At 38.7% G+C, this 13201-nt stretch overlaps 1 protein-coding gene across 4 annotated transcripts in view; it reads right to left on the bottom strand.

The window, feature by feature from the left end:
• Positions 1 to 783: 783 nt before the first annotated feature.
• Positions 784 to 13201, bottom strand: part of LOC139473478 (putative leucine-rich repeat-containing protein DDB_G0290503) — a 101266-nt gene continuing 88848 nt past the window's right edge. For 3 of the 4 annotated variants that reach the window (XM_071256074.1, XM_071256077.1, XM_071256075.1), the window contains 2 exons: positions 5010 to 5098; positions 784 to 1650 (listed from right to left, as the gene is read on the bottom strand). In XM_071256074.1, coding sequence (XP_071112175.1) covers positions 1539 to 1650; positions 5010 to 5098 — 201 coding nt within the window. In that variant the 3' untranslated portion in view covers positions 784 to 1538. Of the gene's footprint in view, positions 1703 to 5009; positions 5099 to 13201 lie in introns of all 4 variants that reach the window. The other variant, XM_071256076.1, reaches the window with a different exon arrangement.

Raw genomic sequence — 13201 nt, 5'->3', positions numbered from 1 at the left:
AGGGATGTTCTCACTGCTGTTTCTGGGTAGGATGGTTCTCACTATTGTTTCCTGGGTAGGATGGTTCTCACTGCTGTTTCTGGGTAGGGATGTTCTCACTGCTGTTTCTGTGTAGGATGGTTCTCACTATTGTTTCCTGGGTAGGATGGTTCTCACTGTTGTTTCTGGGTAGGGATGTTCTCACTGCTGTTTCTGGGTAGGATGGTTCTCACCGCTGTTTCTGGGTAGGATGGTTCTCACCGTTGTTTCTGGGTAGGATGGTTCTCACTGCTGTTTCTGGGTAGGGATGTTCTCACTGCTGTTTCTAGGTAGGGATGTTCCAGCTGTTGTTTCTGGGTAGGGGTGTTCCAGTTGTTGTTCCTGGGTAGGGATGTTCCAGCTGTTGTTTCTGGGTAGGGGTGTTCTAGCTGTTGTTTCTGGGTAGGGATGTTCCAGCTGTTGTTTCTGGGTAGGGGTGGATGTAGCTGTTTTTACCCTCTAAAGGCTTTGTTCCACAGTGGTTTTGCAATCATTTATCCAGGGATGAAAATTGTCTGTGGATATTGTTATGTCAAGGGTAATTATTGTGATACCTGCCATTACAACACACAAATCCCCGGACACCTGACTATCAGTGTATTCATTCTCATCCATTCTCATCCATGTGAATAGTTGAACTTAATAACAGAAACACACCTGATAAAAATACCTACTTTTTATTAGATGTAACAAATAGAAACAATATATTAACATACTAAGAATTAAGTATTTTAACTGTGTTAACATTGTCAAAATAGGCACATCCTTGAGACTAGCAACATGCTTACAACCTTACAACCAAGTTGGTAATACTGAAAATATCACTCACCAGATTAAATACTACCCTGATACAAATATAGGTAGAAAAACTGAGGCTGAGGCCCAAAGAAAGTGAAGAGCGTGAATGTCTCCTAGATAGATGGTGGATGACACAGCAGTTATTGACATTGACATCTCCACATAGGATTAGAAACTACCTGCTCCCTTCATGTGGGATGATGAGGTCCAATCAAACAAACCCTGTCTTACATGTTGATTGTCTGATGTAAACCAGTTTATGCATATTTAGTGAACTTGATCATTCAATAGAAGCAGCTGGATCTAGAAAGTGTATTGCACCACCCACCAGTGATATTTGATCAACACTGTTTACAATTAGCATAACCTGCATAATATCTAAAGTCCAAAATACATTAATGCAAATAACCTATGTCTTGATGTATGTTGCCTACTAAAACCACTGAACAGACAGTGCATGGTATTGCAATTTTACATGGTCTCAAAAATGAGAATAACAACTGTATAAGTAAATATATCAAAGGTTTTAGTTTATAACCAAAACAAAAGTGTAACAATATATCACATAGTCCTTTCCAAAATTCATACAAGAAATCCAGAAAAACATATCGTACAAACGTGCCCGTGTAAATCTAACAAAATACTATATAGATGTATAAATGCATCAAGTTGGTCGGCTTGAACACAAGGACATGTGCTGCTGGTCCTGCACACAAGTTCTTCTAGGGGCATAGTAATGCCGTGGTGATGTAGTCCACCTTCATCTCGTTGGTGATGGTGAAGCTCCGACTCTGTGCCATGGGGTAGTGACGGCGCTCAGTACACTGGAGAGTTCTGCAACACATTCAAGATTCAGCAGCTGCAGCAAGTGCTTCTCTTGCCTTTCCTAGGTGGGTGGAAAGCAATATTTGTTCCTCACATGTACTCCAATGATACCCCTTGATAACAAACATTGCAGTGTTCAGATAGGAGCCTGGCTGACACTAAGATGTTTGTATTGACCAGTGACATTCACGTAGTATTAAATTCTATATACAAATACATTAATGCAAAGTCACATATTCTGTTTGAAAGTGAAGACAGTCCAGGTGATTCTGTTTGAAAGTGATGACAGTCCAGGTGATGCTGTATGAATGTGTAGACAGTCCAGGTCATTCTATATGAATGAGAAGGCAGTCCAGGTCATTCTGTAGGAATTTGGAAGCAGTTCAGGTGATGGTGTATGAATATGTAAGCATTCGAGGTAATTCTGTATGCATGTGTAGACAGTCCAGGTGATTTTGTATGCATGTGTAGACAGTTTATGTCATTCTGTATGAATGTGTAGACAGTCCAGGTGATTTTGTATGCATGTGTAGACAGTTCATGTCATTCTGTATGAATCTGTAGACAGTCCAGGTGCTTCTGTATGCATGTGTAGACAGTCCAGCTGATTTTGTATGCATGTGTAGACAGTCCAGGTGTTTCTGTAGGAATGTGTAGGCAGTTCAGGTGATGGTGGATGAATGTGTCAACTGGTATTCCAGGTCATTCTGTAGGAATGTGTGACTGTCAAGGTGTTTCTGTATGCATGTGTAGACAGTTCAGGTCATTCTGTATGCATGTGTAGACAGTCCAGGTGATTCTGTATGCATGTGTAGACAGTTCAGGTCATTCTGTATGCATGTGTAGACAGTTCAGGTGATTCTGTATGCATGTGTAGACAGTTCAGGTCATTCTGTATGCATGTGTAGACAGTTCAGGTGATTCTGTATGAATGTGTAAACAGTCCAGGTCATTCTGTATGAATGTGTTGGTAGTCCAGGTCATTTTGTATGAATGTGTAGACAGTCCAGGTGATTCTTTATGAATGTGTAGACAGTCCAGGTGATTCTTTATGAATGTGTAGACAGTCCAGGTCATTCTGTATGCATGTGTAGACAGTCCAGGTGATTCTGTATGAATGTGTAGACAGTTCAGGTGTTGGTGTATGAATGTGTAGACAGTTGAGGTGATGGTGTATGAATGTGTAGACAGTCCAGGTGATTCTGTATGAATGTGTTGGTAGTCCAGGTCATTTTGTATGCATGTGTAGACAGTCCAGGTGATTCTTTATGAATGTGTAGACAGTCCAGGTGATTCTTTATGAATGTGTAGACAGTCCAGGTCATTCTGTATGCATGTGTAGACAGTCCAGGTGATTCTTTATGAATGTGTAGACAGTTAAGGTGATGGTGTATGCATGTGTAGACAGTTCAGGTGATTCTGTATGCATATGTACACAGTTCAGGTGATGGTGTATGAATGTGAAGACAGTCCAGGTGATTCTGTATGCATATGTAGACAGTCGAGGTAATTCTGTATGAATGTGTAGACAGTCCAGGTGTTTCTGTAGGAATGTATAGGCAGTTCAGGTGATGGTGGATGAATGTGTTGGTAGTCCAGGTCATTCTGCATGCATATGTAGACAGTCCAGGTGATTATGTATGCATCTGTAGACAGTCCAGGTGATTCTGTATGAATGTGTAGACAGTCCAGGTGTTTCTGTAGGAATGTGTAGACAGTCCAGGTCATTCTGTAGGAATGTGTAGACTGTCAAGGTGTTTCTGTATGCATGTGTAGACAGTCCAGGTGATTCTGTATGCATGTGTAGACAGTCCAGGTGATTCTGTATGCATGTGTAGACAGTTCAGGTCATTCTGTATGCATGTGTAGACAGCTAAGGTGATGGTGTATGAATGTGTTGACAGTCCAGGTGATTCTGTATGAATGTGTAGACAGTTCAGGTGATGGTGTATGAATGTGTAGACAGTCGAGGTGATGCTGTATGAATGTGTAGACAGTCCAGGTGGTTCTGTATGAATATGTTGGTAGTCTACGTTATTCTGTATGCATGTGTAGACAGTCCAGGTGATTCTGTATGAATGTGTTGGTAGTCCAGGTCATTCTGTATGGATGTGTAGACAGTCCAGGTCAATCTGTATGAATGTGTAGACAGTCCAGGTCAATCTGTATGAATGTTTAGACAGTCCAGGTGATTCTGTATGAATGTGTTGGTAGTCCAGGTCAATCTGTATGAATGTGTAGACAGTCCAGGTCAATCTGTATGAATGTGTAGACAGTCCAGGTTAATCTGTATGAATGTGTAGACAGTCCAGGTCAATCTGTATGAATGTGTAGACAGTCCAGGTCAATCTGTATGATCTGTCCAGGTGATTCTGTATGAGCAGACAGTCCAGACAGTCCAGGTGATGCTGTATGTGTAGACAGTCCAGGTGATTCTGTATGTGTAGACAGTCCAGGTGATTCTGTATGTGTACACAGTCCAGGTGAGGCTGTATGTGTAGAGAGTCCAGGTGATGCTGTATGTGTAGACAGTCCAGGTGAGGCTGTATGTGTAGACAGTCCAGGTGAGGCTGTATGTGTAGACAGTCCAGGTGATTCTGTATGTGTAGACAGTCCAGGTGATTCTGTATGTGTACACAGTCCAGGTGAGGCTGTATGTGTAGACAGTCCAGGTGATGCTGTATGTGTAGACAGTCCAGGTGAGGCTGTATGTGTAGACAGTCCAGGTGATTCTGTATGTGTACACAGTCCAGGTGAGGCTGTATGTGTAGACAGTCCAGGTGATGCTGTATGTGTAGACAGTCCAGGTGAGGCTGTATGTGTAGACAGTCCAGGTGATTCTGTATGTGTAGATAGTCCAGGTGAGGCTGTATGTGTAGACAGTTCAGGTAATTCTGTATGTGTAGACAGTCCAGGTGATTCTGTATGTGTAGACAGTCCAGGTGATTCTGTATGTGTAGACAGTCCAGGTGATTCTGTATGTGTACACAGTCCAGGTGATGCTGTATGTGTAGACAGTCCAGGTGATTCTGTATGTGTAGATAGTCCAGGTGAGGCTGTATGTGTAGACAGTCCAGGTAATTCTGTATGTGTATACAGTCCAGGTATTTCTGTATGTGTAGACAGTCTAGGTGAGGTTGTATGTGTAGACAGTCTAGGTGAGGTTGTATGTGTAGACAGTCCAAGTGATTCTGTATGTGTAGACAGTCCAGGTAATTCTGTATGAGTAGACAGTCCAGGTGAGGCTGTATGTGTAGACAGTCCAGGTGATTCTGTATGTGTAGACAGTCCAAGTGATGCTGTATGTGTAGACAGTCCAGGTGAGGCTGTATGTGTAGATATGCTGTCTGAAAGTGGAGAATGCTTACCTTTTGGCCTGTAGTCGATGTTGGTTGACTTCCAGATTGAGGAAATTGGGTGTGGTCACGACTGGCTGTTGAACTAGTTCTGAAGGTCCCTGCAAAAGATGTTAGTTTCAACAACGTATCCTGACACCTACTCAGGTTGACAAAAAGCATTTGAACAAACACTATGAAGCACATATCCATCCAGCACAACTCTGGACTGCTGCCTAGCCACTGACTTGTGTAATCCCTGCTGAGTATGTTCCAAGAATAATAACCTAGAAATACTCTAACAATTCCACCATGAAGTTCCTTGACCTGTGATTCCACCCGTTATCAGTGGTTCTGGTCACTAGTGATTATCTCTTCCAAGCTGAGAATTGTCACACAGTGCAACTGTTACCTTCTGCTACGGTAGATAGATGTTAACAGCATCATATTAACCAATCAAACCAATCAAAACAAATTACATTGTATCCATGGCTTGTGTAGCAACTACCTGAAAAGATGCTGTAACATTACTTCTGACTAAAGTAATTTACTTGATATTTAGTACATTCAGTTCAACCACAATCGTGCATGTGTTGTGAATTTCAGATTCAGTTGAAGAGTTAATACAGAATACATTCCTACGATTTAGGGCTGCAACGATACAGGAAGGTCACGATACGATACGCATCTCGATATTCTGGTCACGATACGATACGTATCTCGATACGCAATGATAAAAAAAAAGAGACTTAAACCATGTCAAGATTGAACTTTTCATGATTTTAGAACAGCCGAAATTATTTTTATAAAAACAAGACTACTGAAGTTGTAAAGTGGAACTTTCTCTAACTTTCCTTCAAAACAATTCAAAGTTCAAACACCAGAAGTAGTATAGGTAATAGGGGTTCTGCCACAACCCCACTGGAGCCAGATTTATATACCTATACCACCACTACAGGGGGAATTTTTTATGCAAAAATGATGATGCGATTCAACGATCGTCATAAGTCGTATCAAAAGAAACATCCATATTAATTAATAATGGATAAAATTTACCATAGCCCACAAGGATATTGGAAAGGTATAGGAGTAATACAAAATTTAGCCACTGAGGCTTAGGTATCTAAAGATGTGGCCAAGGATTGGTTAAAGAAACAAACGATGTGGCAAATATACTTACTGGCACCGCGTTATATACCGAGGAAGAAGTTTGATATTTTTACAACGAAAGAAGTTCATCAGGCTGACCTCTTGTTTCTTCCCCAGGATAAGGTAAGACGCAAAATGTATAAATATGCGTTAACCGTAGTGGATGTGGCTAGTAGCTACAAGGAGGCTGAGCCATTAACCTCGAAAGATTCAACAGAAGTAGCTAATGCACTGAGTCGCATATATAAACGCGGACCACTAAAATGGCCCAAGTTATTTCAAGTAGATCCTGGTCGCGAGTTTATGGGATCAGTAACTAAACTGTTAAAAAAGCACAATGTCAAAATCAGGTGTGGTGAAAAAGAGGCCCACCGTAGTGGCTATCGTTGAAAGATTTAACGGACATTAGAGGGACGGTAGTTTGGATATCAGTAAGGGATCAAAATGAAATCGGATCGATTAAGATCAACCGAATGGGTGACACGATTATCAGCTGTTGTATCAGTGCTGAAAAATGAAGTAACGAGATTAATCGGGAAGAAACCATCCGATGCGATTAAAATGAAATCTGTGACTTCCAAATCTTCAGCACCGAGGAGAGTCAAAGAACAAAAACTTAGAGTAAGCATAAGATATTTATACCAGCCCGATGAACTCGAAGGAGGCCTCGTCGCGCAACCGATCCAATTTGGTCCCGTAAGATATATAACATTAGTCGATTGGTTATGAAAGAAGGAGAGCCTATTCTTTATTATTTTAAAGATGGACCAGGCAGGGCATTTGTACAAGAAGAGTTGCTCATAGTCCCCAACAATACAGTATTACCACCATAACCATAAGCATAAGTAATTACACCATCCTTATCAATCCATCTCTTTGTATCTAAAGGGATAATGACGTCTTGTTCATTCTTAATCCATATATCCTGTGATTGTAACCTTAGCTTTTCTTATCTCTCCATTATCAGACTTCTTTATAGAATACATCTTAGGTCTTAATCCGACATACTCCGCTATAGGAGTCCCAGCACATTCATCCTTCATCTTACCTAATACCTTTTTATTTACTATGCTGTGCAGTGGATTATCTTTTGGGTAATCGCTCGTGTCGTACATATCTATTTTTTCTGCCATATCTTTATACACATCCTCGGTTTGTATTTCCATCAACAAAGAATCTGTGTCGGTATATAACAATTCACATCTATCGCCGTATTGCTTCTTAAGTTTGTTGTAATAAAAGTCATACATTAAGTGTTTTGACAAGTCAAGAATACTCACACCAACGTACACCGGTCTGTTGAATTTTATATTACTCTTCTGCATATGCAACGCGGCTAAGTCGTTATCAAATATCTTGCTTCTGTTAAGAGCCGGACTGGCTATAAGTTTCCTGAGTCTTTCTTCCTAGATCTGACTAATGTAACATCAACACGCTTCCTTAGATTCTCCATAGTTTTACCAAATACTGCGTTATTCATGAGCTTATATAGGTTCTTTTCGAAATCGCTGGTAGCTATCTTTCTTCAATCTGTGTTCAGCCTTACATAGGGCTCCATCCAAAGGCTTTGATCAAACTTTAGAACTCTGTGTATTTTCTTTAGTTTCATACCTAATGATAGATACGGTATAACTGGAGATTTCTGTAGTGAACTATATATTTTGTCTTATCCATCAAATTTGGTACGAGTTTTTCTACGTTAGCTAACCTTGTATTACCCATCAATGAGTGTTGATATTCCGACAGCCAATCATTATTAACCATTAATCTTTCGGGAGCTAGCGGATAAGTGTTATGGTCTTTATGTAACGAATTTGGATATTCCAAGTCAACTTCTAGTATGTACCCTTTATTCACATTGATATTATGGATATCATTCACTTCGATCCACTCAAAACCACCCGCGGGTAAAGGTTGACTCATAGCCCATACGTACAAATTATTGGCGTCGAGATATAATATATGAGTGTCGGGTTTACTCAGATCATATCCTTCCACTAATTTATTATTAGCCTTAGTATACCTTTTCGCTACCATCGATATACCACCTCTTAATCCTTTCTCAATAAACAAGTGCATATCGTAATCGATGAGTAGTTTTCGTTCTCCACCGGTCTTCTTCAACAATGCATCCCACGATAGTCCGGGACTTGAATAGTACCATGCTGGGTCCAAGCCGTATTGTTTTAAACATGTCTTTCTAAATATCTCAAATATATCGGCGAGTAACAGTACATTGGTTTTTAAGTACAGATCGTGATAATCACCTAAATTCTTACAACCTAATTTATCCCACATCGTCAGAGCGTGTTCGTAATCGGCATCTGTTATTTTAGTTTCTGTTAAGTTACTATAGAATGATTCAAGGGGTTGTAATTTAGTTTCGTTGAATCTAGACCAATCATCCATATATTCGTAAGGATATACACCTTTTCTCAGCAACAAATGATGAGTTAACCGATTGGTATATTGATTTGTTATTGCAAAGTCATCGGGATTGTTCACATTAGCTAAATTGTCCAGGGAAGATAACAGAAACTGTACGGAGTCTATGAATCTAAGCCCATTACTTTGCTTTAATCTAGCTTTCTCCTAGCTTGTTTAAACTCTTTATCCATGTATAATGATATTTTCCATCTTTTTCGATCAGAAATGAATTGATTCTGGGAATACGTTCTGGAGCGGAGCTTATCCTGTGTACAACAATTCCTTTAGAATGTCCGAAAACATTTATAGCTAAATTATTTTGCTTTTTCACCCTATCAATTTGTGATATTGGTGTAGGTTCGTCTATGCCATCAAAGTTGAGTCCGTTGTTTTGGGGACAGCTAGAAGGTCTATTTGCAATTTTAGAATATACTGGGAACAATGCAGATCTTATCATCATTCTTAAACAGTCATCAGATTTATTTTTTACATTAATTATGGCTTTTTTCTTTAAATAATACGGGGGTATATCTATATATAGATAAGATATTATTTTTATCATCGGATTGATTATTATCTAGTAAAGCGATCAATTCAGCTTTTCTCATTCGAGAATAACCTCTCAGCCCACTGTCTTTTGCTTGAGCTTTGAGTTCTCTAACAGTCTGGGGTTTGTTGTATTCCAAACCGAGGAAATCAATCAATTCAGCTTTTCTCATTTGAGAATATCCATGTAGACCACGTTGCTTTGCCAAGGCCTTCAACTCTCTGACAAAAACCATTGTGGTTTTAATGGTATATGCAAAATGAGTCAAATCTCTAAATGGTTGTTTTTCATATATCTAAATACGAATTCTCCCCAACCTATTCCTCTCATTGATGTAATCTCTCTTCCTAGCGTAAATAATCTGGTTCCTCACCCTATCAGCACTTTTTCTTACATAAACAATAACGACCTTTGACCCCTATCCCACATACAGAACAAACATAATTTATGCTTCCCTGTCTCATGTAATAAGAGTGGATACCACAGTAAATACCCACAGAACGTGGGTTACATTGAGTCGGCTTCCCCATGAGTGTAAATCTGCACAGATTCATGGTTATACATCTATCATTCTTCCCCGCCCTTAAGGCGGGGAAGTATACGGGAGAGATTAATTTTGTAGCATGTAAGTCGACATGTTGGTTTCTTTGAAATTTCAAGCCACAGTTACCGAAACGAAACATACAAATCATGTGAAATGTTGATGTTTATCTGTTCCAGCAATAATAGATACTTCAAAATCGTCTTGCTATTCTGAGACTTAGTCACTTTTCGTAATGCTGATAACCCATGAAATTTGTTGATTTTGTTTTTAAAAGAGCTAAAAATGATCCCATTTCGCTAAAGTTAACCGGTCTATATTTTGTAAGAATAAACTATTGCGCATTGAGCGATTATCTCCTTTAGCTAAATTCACGCACTGACCTTGCAATGCTGTACATCGTATCTTATTCAAGCTGTATCACTGAGAGTGAGTGATTATCTCCCTTACCTGAACAGCTCAATTTGCGCACTACCTTTGCAATGTATCGTATGTTATTCAGGCAGCCATCGAGAAACGTTCCAGGAAGGAATTTAGGCCAAGCCTGTCACTCGCACTCAATTTTCACACTGCTGTTGCAACATATTGTTCAACATGATTAAATAACAGGCTTCTATAAAGTATGACTTTGTTCAATAAACAACACATGTAAAACAACGGGTTTGATATGAGAAATTTTTTATTAGTTGTCTTCATAATCACATGTATGGCGTTTGCTGTGCATAGTTGAGCACAGCATTGTTTTAAATACTTCACTGTATGTAATGTATGGTACATACCGTTTCATGCGGCGGTTTACGTTTCATGCATGGTTTATTGCTTTGACAAAAAAAAAAATAACTTCCAGCTGAGATTATAAACCCGTATATGTTCTTTGCTTCTGGATACATAGGAAATCAACAGGTTGGTCTGTAGTTTCCAATTATTTTCCAAAAAGATAATACGGTTGCATGATATCTTCACGATGTTTGGGTTGAACATAGTAACATTCTTCTAAACAAATTTCAAATCTAAGCCGGAAGCAATCACAACACAAACCCAGTTAACCAAACGGAACCATACACAAGAGTGAGTGAGGTAGTTGGGTTTAACGCCGTCTTGAATAGTATTCCGTGTCAGCTTGAAGTGGGATGAAAGTCTGAAGTGATGCAGGTCTTAGACGTTCACCACTTTGGTGAAACCAACGAGCAAGGGTTTTGTGCTGACAACAAAATCGGGGCGAACCGAGATTCAAACACACTGTCATAGGTTTCTGGCGTGCCCAAGGGACACAACTCTGCATAGTGAATTGCAGCGCCTTCGGCGACTGGGCCAACCATGCCCCCGTAAAAAAAAACTGTAAGAAACTATTATACAACAAAGATGTTTTAGATGAGATATGTATTGCGGAACATTCCATGAAGAAACAGTGGCAATATTGCACAATCACAAACTACAAAATACATGCACAATAAACGACAATTAAAAAACACAGGAACATTCAACATTCAAAAGAGGTACATTATAACAATTTAATTTCTAAAACAAGTGTATTATAATGATATTGAAACAATATGAGAATTGAGCAAAACTATGGTAATGTTGTACATACATGTACAAAGAATTTGTTTGTAATTGTTGATATGTTAACAGATGTTGGAAGTTGTTTCTAGATAACTGTTGGTAAACTTATTAAGAATCTGCTCCTTTTAACAGAGTGTACCAAATTCTTTATCATGATTGGGGATTATTTGTGATTCTCTTTCTTGTTTGTATTATGTAAGACAGTGCGTAATGTTGTTCATTTTCTGAGACATCACATGTTTCACAGAGACGTTGTTCAAATGGGGTTTGTGTTTTTGTATATCTACAATGTTTTAAATTTTTAGTTTGTGATTACTTAAACGAAGTTTTGAGAAAAGTGACCTATGGCCTTTGTTTTTACAATATGTTAGATAATTCTCAATATTTATAGATAACGTGACCAAACTGTATGTTCCTAACTTGCTGCTAGATAAATGGGAATCCATTAATGATTGCGTGAATTTTTAAATTTGAACTGAAGTATATTTAGAGTGGATTCATTACATTTTTTTGTGTTTACTATTTTAAAAGTTTGCTTTATTTAACCAAACCAACATTTTGCCCAGAAATATTGATATTTGCTGCAAAAGCATGCTTTAAAATGACATTTGTTGTGTTATCTATATAGGATTTTTGTTTTTGGTACTGATAATGGGTATATATCAAGTTTTGCCTGACATGCCCGGTTTTCTTGCCTGGGATTTCTTTGTGCTGACCAATTAAAGACACTGTTTCTTTTACTGTGCTTTCCAAAGATAAGTACATTAATAACAACCAATTTGTACTTAATACAAATTCTCTCCTCCCATAGCTTACACTTCCTTCCTCTGCACATAACATTATATTGCGGGGAGCTATTGATGCTCTGCAGCAATCTCTACTTGTATCATTTGTCTAAATGCAAATCACATCTCCACTGTGTAGCTAAAAATAGACAACAGTCAGCGGTATTTATAGAGTAGCAGTCAGGGTTATTTATAGATTAGCAGTCAGGGTTATTTATAGATTAGCAGTCAGGGTGACATATATATGTTTACAGGTCATGGTTTATGCGTAGTTATTGTATAACTGAAAATTACAATGACTGTCAATCCCAAAGCTATAAATGCTGTCTCTCTGGTTTTTTGTTCCTCTGATGGTGTATAAAACTGACTTATTGTTGGTTTCTGTATTGGGTCAAGTTTTTTTCCTTAAACGAGGAAGTATTCACGCATGGCAGATTCAACATCCTTAAACGTTTGAATTGAATGTCCTTGTTTACGCAGTTCATCATTAATAAAATCTAATCTCTCCATGCTTCGAGTTGTTCTAATGCTTTATTATGTCTTTTACGCTCCTCTTCAACTTCTTTAGCGTTTGATTCCCTCAGAGTAGAAAATAAATAATTATTCCCCGAAAAAGCTAGAGCATTAACAATAGCCCCACCGACCATCATCGCAATTGTTGCCATATTTATATGAATATAAAATATTCAAATGTTTAATTACTTCATTATGTCTTCCGGGATAAGCCCTTGTTTGATGAGCATATCTTTTGTAGCCATAGCCAATCCAATATCAAGAATTAGCATACCGATATCATAACCATTAAAATCTAGCTTGGGTTTAGAAATCATTTTAGCTATACAGGCATAGAAATGGACAAGCTGCTGACCACCGCTGAATGATACATTGTGTTTACCAAATTTTACCGTCTGTAACTGGAGTAGTGAAGCTTTTTATATCATTATATGGGGGCTAACCTCTAATTGAACTTGTTATTGTGTAATCGGGGGTGATGTTTTCTCTTCTCCGGTCTTATAAAACAACCATACAGCCGCTATAGCAACAACACCTAGTGCCCAAGTTATAATCGGACGACTAAGCTCAATATTTGAATTATGTATTAGTTTTCTAGCCTTCCTCGCTAAAGCACCCTTCCTACCAGCGGCGATTTTTTCTGGGGTTCTTAGTAACTCTGGCTTGTGATTTCGCAATTGCTGGTATTTCCTCATTCACT

This window comes from Haliotis cracherodii, unplaced genomic scaffold, assembly GCF_022045235.1.
Source record: "Haliotis cracherodii isolate W230 unplaced genomic scaffold, xgHalCrac1.p SCAF_29, whole genome shotgun sequence".
NCBI lineage: Eukaryota > Metazoa > Mollusca > Gastropoda > Lepetellida > Haliotidae > Haliotis > Haliotis cracherodii.
The sequence above is the reverse complement of the archived record's forward strand: the minus strand, read 5'-3'. Positions and strand labels throughout refer to the sequence as shown.